This window comes from Thamnophis elegans, chromosome 2 (assembly GCF_009769535.1).
Source record: "Thamnophis elegans isolate rThaEle1 chromosome 2, rThaEle1.pri, whole genome shotgun sequence".
NCBI lineage: Eukaryota > Metazoa > Chordata > Lepidosauria > Squamata > Colubridae > Thamnophis > Thamnophis elegans.
In genome coordinates, this window is record NC_045542.1 from 146,200,123 (window position 1) to 146,208,724 (window position 8,602).

The 8,602-nt window shown below is 41.2% G+C and overlaps 1 protein-coding gene across 2 annotated transcripts; it reads right to left on the bottom strand.

Moving 5' to 3' along the window:
- Positions 1-1,651: 1,651 nt before the first annotated feature.
- Positions 1,652-6,548, bottom strand: LOC116502983 (zinc finger protein 436-like). Of its 2 annotated transcripts, none has more exons than XM_032209063.1 (2): positions 6,147-6,548; positions 1,652-4,138 (listed from the first exon to the last, which is right to left on the bottom strand). In XM_032209063.1, the coding sequence occupies exon 2, from the start codon at positions 4,129-4,131 to the stop codon at positions 2,941-2,943; it is 1,191 nt and encodes a 396-aa protein (XP_032064954.1). In that variant the 5' UTR covers positions 4,132-4,138; positions 6,147-6,548; the 3' UTR covers positions 1,652-2,940. The 2 variants fall into 2 exon arrangements, with proteins under 2 accessions (XP_032064954.1, XP_032064953.1); XM_032209062.1 differs by having other exon boundaries at positions 1,652-4,158; positions 6,147-6,543.
- Positions 6,549-8,602: the final 2,054 nt, after the last annotated feature.

Genomic DNA, 8,602 nt, shown 5'->3' on the forward strand with positions numbered 1-8,602 from the left:
AAACTAAGTATACTATGCTGCAGTACGTCAGAAGTAGAAATATAGGATTGGGGAGCCTCAACTATTTTTTTAAAAAAATCTAAAACCATTCTATTTTTTTGTGTTTGAAATACTGTAGCTTCCTTCCTTTATATACATACCTTGGGACAAAATCTCTGCAAATATACTGAACTTCTGAAAAAGCATGGATGGGCATGCACTACACAGTACAAATCACTGGTAAGCATATGACATGTATATATTTTAGGAGCGTAACACATCATCTTATTTTGATGTTCAAGAACCAAGGAAAACAAAAGTCACAACACACCTCTCAATACCGGAAGTAGAAAACTTATCAGGTACTTTTTTGCAAGGTACAAGCAGAATAATATATCTGAACCAGGGGCGGGTTCTGGCAGGCACTACTTCTGCTCCACTCATGTGCGCACTGTGTATGTGCGTATGCGCAGTGAAATTAAAATTGTTCTGCGCATGCGCAGAACTGAAAAACAAAATGGTGGCGCCTATGGCACTGCCCGGAGAACTGGTTTGGGGACGTGGCAGGCCTGGGTCGCTGCCAGTTCCAGTGACCCAGGCCACCAAACCACTACTGGTTTGGCTGAACCGGTCCAAACCAGTAGGAGCTCACCACTGATCTGAACCATAATGGGATGGAGATCATCCTGATATAAAATGGAGCAGGGCTTTAAAGGGCAAAGAGGAGAAACGTTGAAATACTTTTAGGTATTCTGCAGCCATCAAAATTAAGGCATCTGTCTTTTTTCTCCTCATTTCTCAGAAAACGAGTCTTTCCATCTGCTCTTTAACTGAAATTAAGAGTCATAGTTGCCTCAAGGGAAGGCAAGAGCTTCTCTTGCTCATGTTCAGAACAGATTAGTATTCTCAAATTTTTACTCCTTTCCCTGCGATTCTTCTTGTGTAAAAAGGAGACTATCTTTCCTGGCTCCTCATTTCCCCCATTACCATAGTTCTGTAAGTGCCAAGGTAGATTTGCACAGACCTACCTGCATTGGGCCTCCCAAGGGCTCTCCCTACTCAGAGATACTCTATGCTCCAATTCCCACTCTTTGGGGTTCCTACAGCCCTATGGACCTCCCCCTTATCTCAGTCCATCACAATTGCATGCTTACCTTTCAAAGATCCGCAGAGCTAAGGAGATCAAGATAGGGAAGGAGGACACGTCTAATCTGTTCCTGGTCCACGTGGCAAAATCAAGAAGAAATCCTGCCAGTTTCCCCTTTATTGTTAGCCTTAGCTCCCCCCAGCACTAGCTGCACTAGCATAAAATTAGTATAGCTAAAGCTGGGGGAGCCAAGACTAGTGATAAAATGAAAACCATCAGAATTTATTTTCCTCAATTGTGCCTCATGGCGTAGCAATGGCCCAGCAAAAGCAGCCTGCCTGCTTCCTTCCCCTGACTTCCTGAATCTCTTCAAAAAGTGAGCAATGACTGGGGTGGGGTGGCATATGTGGAACCTGGTGGGGCGGCAACGCAGGCCTAGTGTCTGTGGGGGCCTTGCAGCGCAAAATGGAGGGAGGGAATAGGTAGGTGGACATGCTGCAGATTTCCATGGTTGGTCAGTCTATGAGGGCACTGCAGGGGTTGTAACTTTGGAACAAGGTCATATGTAGAGGGTTTTTTTTGGGGGGGGGGAGGTCTGCTGTAATTTCAAACGGTCAACCTTCATAACTCGAGGACTACCGGTATTAGAAGAACTCACATTTCCCATCAAGGGGTGTGAAAATTAGCCCAAACCCAAGGAGAAACACAGTAATAGTGTCCGTAGGGAGCACATTTAAGCTGTTCAACCTGTATAACCTTTGCAACATTATAAACAAATAAGGGCTATAATTCCCCATACTGCAAATTTTACGGGGCTGATTTACACCAAGAAAATACTTGCCAAGGCCAACAAGCAGGAATCTCAGTGGCGACACTGAAACCGAAGCATTTCCGATGCATAATTCAGTCTTTAAGCCACTATCTATTCTATTGTCACTTGACAGAGAAATCTACTCCAAAATGTTCAATAAACGCCACTAAAAGGTAAAACAAATAATAATAGAAAAATAATGACATATAATTTAAACCTCTGATATTGTCACTACAAGCCTATAAATGCATGGCAGTGACCAGGCTACATAAGATGCCAGATTGTTCTTCAGTAATACCAAGGAAGGCCATCTGCTTTTTGTGCTTCTTAGGGTGTAACATGACATCCGTGGATACAGAACTGGAACTTATATCAGATCGTTCAGCTGTTTCACCCAGCACTTTTATTCCAATTAGCAGTACTGTTCTATGGCAACAGTCTTTCCCACTCATGTTATCCAAAGATATTTTAAAATGAAAAAGCAAGGGATTGAAACCATGACCTGCTGTGGCAGCATGAAACCATGAAGCAGTCCACTGAAGGGTGTATGTCAATTTCATGTGGTAATATTATTATTTGCTGTTTTCACATGCTACTAGCAAATAAAAGAGATTGATCTCATCAGAGTTTGATATGAGTGCTAATTGTTTCTCCTCCACTGCTATCAACACAACTTTTCTCAGCTTCCAATTCTTTCAATGTGGAAACATGAGGAATAGTAGAAGGTTAAGATATTCTGAGAATTCCAGGGGAAAAGTAATGGCTGATATGCCTGAAGGTATTTGAAATGGGGTGTCATTTTCAAAATCATAACAAGGAAAAGAATATTCCAGGGAAGATTCTAAGATCCTTTTAGGATCTTGGATGGAAAAGAGGGAATCTTGAAAGTGGATTTTAACCAGTGCCAGGGAAGAAAACATTATATTCTTGCAGATTAGGTTCAAGGGATTTGGACAAAAGATCCTACAGGAGATGAGGAACAAATTGCTGTTTGAGACATCCATCACTATTTCTTCAGGGGCTGTAATAGAGAGGAACTCTGCAGAGAGCTCTTCTTTAGAAATTACACCGCATGGGTTTTTTGATGTCTAGTCAGATGTGAATTCCGGTTAAATCTCTTCCCGCATCTGAGGCACATATAAGGTTTCTCGCCTGTATGGATTCGCTGGTGCTTCTTGAGACATGAGCTTTGGCTGAAGCATTTGCCGCATTCTGTGCATTTGTAGGGCTTCTCTCCTGTGTGAATCCTTTGATGCTGGATCAGATCGGAGATCCCGCGGTAATTTTTCCCACACTCAGAACAGAGATAGGGTTTTTCTCCCGTATGAATTCTCTTATGAACGACGAGGTGAGAGCTTTGGGTAAAGCATTCACCACATTCTCTGCAAATGTAAGGTTTCTCTGCAGTGTGTATTCTCAAGTGTCTGATAAGATGGGAGCTGACCAGAAAACCTTTTAAACAGACAGGGCACCCAAAAGGCTTTTCCCCTGTGTGGATTCTTTGGTGAGCAACAAGATTAGAGCTCACGCTAAAACTCTTCCCACAGTCGGGGCATTTATATGGTTTCTCTCCAGTGTGTATTCTCTGATGTGCAATCAGGGTTGAGCTTTGGGAAAAGCTCTTACCACACTCGGGACACGTGTAAGGTTTCTCTCCTGCATGGATTCTTTGGTGCTTCACAAGGGCCGAGCTGTCACTGAAACGTTTCAAGCATTCGCGGCAAACGTAAGGTTTCTCTCCGGTGTGGGTTCTTCGGTGCCTGATAAGTGGTGAACAGCGCTTAAAGATTTTTCCACAGTCAGGGCACTTATAGATTCTTCCACCCTTCCGGGCTGTGGCTTGGTTGGGTTCTCCAACAGTTCCTCCCCGTGGCATGGTTTTACAATGTCTCTTTCTTGGCATGTAACCTGAGATCTCAGGACCAAGTTCACTATCACAGGGTATTTCATCCCCTTGGATTTGAAAAACATTGATTTCATATTCTTCCAGAAGGGAACTTTCATCTGGAAGAAGTACCTCCTCTTTTACTAGGTTTTCTTCATTCTCTGGGAGTATCACCTCTATTTTCACCAGACTTTCCTCATCATCCTCTTCTTCTTCCTCCTCTTCCTCCTCCTCCACAAATATTCTCTCTTCTTTCACCAGGTGTTCTTCATCCTCTACAATTGTGAATATTTCCTCCTCTTTTACTTCCTCCTCCTCCTCTGATAGAATTTCCTCCTCTTTCACCAGATTCTCCTCTTCTCCCATCATCTTTAACCTGCTTGAACAAAAGGATTCCTGAAATATAGAAGCCATAGTATCAACAAGTTAAAAGTTAGGAAATCAGGAGCACAAGGGAAGGGGGGGGGAATGAGGTAAACAAAAGCTAAAAAATTAAACAAGAAGTAGATTTTCTATATTAAAGAAATCATACTATGAGGTTTACTCACTCAATCATTACTATCTAAAGCAGGATTTGGCACCTTTCAAATCTATTTCCTTCTTAAAAATGAGCAAAATTCTATGACTCAGTCTCATGATTCAATAGCATTCTACAGCACTTGAAAATAACTGTTACCTCAGTAATTTGTACAACAGCCCTGTAAGGTGGGTCTTTTGTTGCAAATGATGCAGCTGACAGGTAATATTTTCCCAAATCTGACTAGAAAAGCTGACTGAACTTGTCTAGAGCTTGGAAATGTGTTTGTGCTATTACAGGGTGATCAATGGCTGATCATAGTAAATTTAACTAAGGCAACATTGTGAAGCACAGCATTTTAGAATGTGCTAGGAAATTCCTGAGTCAAATATAAGCAAGGCATAAATTCATAGCCTTGCAGTGGCTTAAATGTGGTTGTAAATTGCATAAAAATAGTAGGACTTACTTCTAAGTAAGCATGTTCAGGATTGTATTATATTTGGCCTTAAGTATGCTCAAGGCCCTCACTTTCCAAATAAGTAAGTATAACTGATGAAATATTTGATGAATTTATAGGATTATTCTAAGGATCAGAGTGACCAACGCAAATTATAACTGTGTATAATTATTACATTATTATAATGTAGTACATTATTATTTACAACAGGGATCATCCCAGAGCATGCTGAAATTGTGCTGCTGAAATTTGGCCATAAAATTACCTGATTTCCAAGACATGGTATTTGACTTAAAAATGGAAATACAATTTTTAGGAAATAAGAAAGAAGATGAAAGATTCCTATTTTCATTCTTAAAAACTCTCAAAAGACCAAATATAATGAAAAATATGGTCCAAAAATGTTCCATTTTCTCCTTCCAATGATGTCAAAAACCTATTTGACTCCTTAGCTGGTTGGGCTGATGAACCTGGGATCCCAATCTCTCAAACTGCCTAATTTGGATATTAAGGTACATGTTTTAGGAACATTGCAATCAGAAATCTAGTTCTTCATTATTTTGACAAGGTCATTTGCAGGAAACTCTGTGTTTCAGTCCCTTGACCTTGAAAGGAATCTAAAAAAAATCTCAGGGAGTGCTTCTGTCAAAATTGACTTAAAGCATGTGGTATCAAAGGAAAATTGTGTATCCCAACTTATTTGAACTCCCCAATTGCCATTTAGAGGCAATTTAAATAATCCCATAAAATGGAACCATTGTTAAAGAATCCTCCCCTACCTGCCCCACCAACCAAAGTACAAATATGAGTTAATCTTTTTCAATCTGATGCCCTTCAGAAATATTATTGCAGCTCACAGCTCACAATGACCACAGACTTTTCTGACTGGAAAATCTGGAAGCTGCTGTAATACAACTCCTGGAAGAAAAGAGGTGGCTGGTTTAGGACTGTAGGAGAACTTTCATTCATCCATCTTCATGATGAGCTGGTCCTACACTCTTGGGTCCTATTTATTGCACAGACATTCTACTTATTTTAATAAAAGATTCTGATTCCAAACAAATACCTATGAAGATTGGAAGCTTTTCATGCAACTTATTTAATTGACCACACAATTGTGGAGTAAAGATGCTCTCTATTTCCCCCTCACTCACTCCCTTCTTTCAAATTTAGGGGTTGAGCCCTGACATTCAAGGTAACCTTATCTGCTAGGGGAGCTTAGTTTCCCCTAAGTTCGACGGGAATTTTGCCCCCAGAAAACGTGTCAGGGCTGCAAACGAAGACGAAAACGAGCCTAAGCTGCCTGGAGGCTCGACGCAAAATTCGTCACGAACAATGCATTCCTCTCCCGTGTCTAATACAATATTTATTGAATCCCCCCACCCCCATATATCGTTTCCAAAACGTTACCTGCGGTTGCTCAAGAGTTAATGGCTGCAGCGCCCCGGGGAAAGCGAAACGACCCTGAGCTGCGGCGGTTCTCACTCCGGTCCGGTCGTGCTCCCGGTGAACCAGCAATCAGCGTCTATCCCCGGCCCAGAACATGGGGGGTTGGGTGGGCGTAAACCTCAAAGGGAGCGGATTCTGCAAGTGCTTCGCGACGCACTTTCGACGTTAAAGTAACTCGGGGGGATAAATGAGAAGATATATATAAACGAACACACGAGTGGAAGAGCGGGCCGCCTCTCTCCTTTTGTTCTTTCTTTTCTTTTCCCCACCCCGGATCTATTCCTCTGGATTCGTCCGCGGTTGCTGGCCACGCACGGCCCCGCGCTCTTGAGCCAACCCCTTCCTGTGCCGTTACGGTTTCTAAGCCGGACTGCAACCATCTACGCTTCCGCAGCTAAACTGCGCCTCGAATCGCCCGTGGAATAATAAAACATAAATAAACTGTAGTAGAAGGAGCTGTAGTACGAACGTCCTGGACTTGTCACAAGCAGATTTCCACTTCATGTGTCATTAGATTTCTTTTATCTATTCACCCGTATGTGGTAATAGAAGACGAGGTTCGCGTGCATTTTAAAATCGTGGTTGGTTAAGCAAAGACGGGCTTCACATAAGCACACGAAACAGAAAACAAACCAGTGTTTAGAGTTTTTTTTAGCGCAGTGTGTGAATCCAACCATTAAAAACACTGTAGTTAGAACCAGGTTAAAAAAAGGAGGCAAATGATTTCCCCCCTTTGTAAGGATTCTCAAAGTTCTCTCTCCTCAGGGGTAATAAGATTTAGAATTTGTTTTTGGTGGGTGACTCCTTGTCAACTTTTCAGGTCTTCCGTCTTCGCTTGAGGAGTGAGGAAAACTTAATTCATCATTAATTCAGCAAATGATTTCCAGCTCAATGGATAGCTTGTGCAATTATATCATATCTGGCCATTAGCCTAACTATAATGACCTGTTAGCAGTGTTATTCTTGATATGTAGAAAATAAGCTGTTTATTGTGTTTATCTTCACTTTTAATTTTTAGCAGAATTTGTTCTTTATGTACTACAGATTTATGTTTTTTTTTAAATGTTCACTTTAACAAAAAAATAAAATGGATTAATGGATAACTTAAAACACTAGGCCCCTCAATTTATCAGAAAGGAAAAATAAGAAAAGAATCTTCATTCTGATTTTCTGTCTCCCCTTCCATCAGGCAATGCTCTCAAACATGAGCATTTTCCTTGTAAGGAAAAATCTGGCATTATCAAGAGTCTAATTACTTGATGCCATTTCTTGAGCCATTAATCTTTCAGATATTCAGGTTAGGGCTATCATATCTGGGCAGCAGTACATAAAATGTTTCCCATTTAAGAGATGAAAAGAAAGTACAATAAATGCCAGTTGAAGATTAGAATTACTGCATTTCCCCAGGCAGTCTGGTTGGATAGGGCAGACTTGATGGGGAAAGCTTAAACTGTTCTAAATGTGTCTTTTATTATGAAAATGAAGTCTGTTTCTGTTCTAGGGACTCACTGCCATTGCCGGCCTTGGGTTAGGGAAGGGGGAGGGAAGCAAAAGGCAAGGCATCCTGCTTATGATTTACATGTGTATATGGGACAATCCATTTGCACTTTAGAGAATAATTTGTATTTAGACTGTGTATTGCAAGCTTAAGATTTCTAGGAACTGCTTTTTTGTTATTTCTGCCATGTTCTGCTCTCTAAGCATTTGTGAAGTGGTTGCCATACATGAGGCAACTTTTGAGGCTTAACCTCAGAATTTTGAAGTATCAGAAGCTGACTTTCAGTTTGGATGTCACAAATTCTTAGAGTAGCTTGTTACAGCACAGTCCTGTGCATATCTACTCAGAAGGGATTGCAGAATTGGTCCTAAGGAGTTACTATTGTCCATTGTCACTCTTCTTCTCTTTCCCTGGCTACTTATGACAAGGAGAGGACACTTTACTCATAGGGAGGGAAGTTTTTGTGTGAGGGGTGCTGGCTAAAGTACTGTTTCTACTCTTTCCCAGTGTGAAGGGAAGCAGTGGAAGTCCTTCAAGACTTCATTGCTTTATGGAATCTTGGCAGCTGTGTTGTAATTGTTCAAGAACTCTTTGCCTAGTCTCTTTTGGACAGTGACACCAGGGCTCTGTTGAATCTTTTGTGTAGTGGTCACTTCTAGTCTCTGCCTCGCCTCTTGACTTATCTCAGTTGGAACAACAGGGTTGTCCCTGGCAACCTTTTCCAATAACTAATTTGTGATGAACTTTGTTGATTCTTGTATTTTTATTCCCATCTGTTTTCCTGCAGCTGCCAGAAAAATCCAGTTCTTAATTAGCACGTACCATACAAAAATAGTCATGCTTTTTGGTAGAAATGTGAATTCTCTGTTCAAAATATCTACGCAGCTATTACCACAATGGCACAGGGAAAGATTTAGAA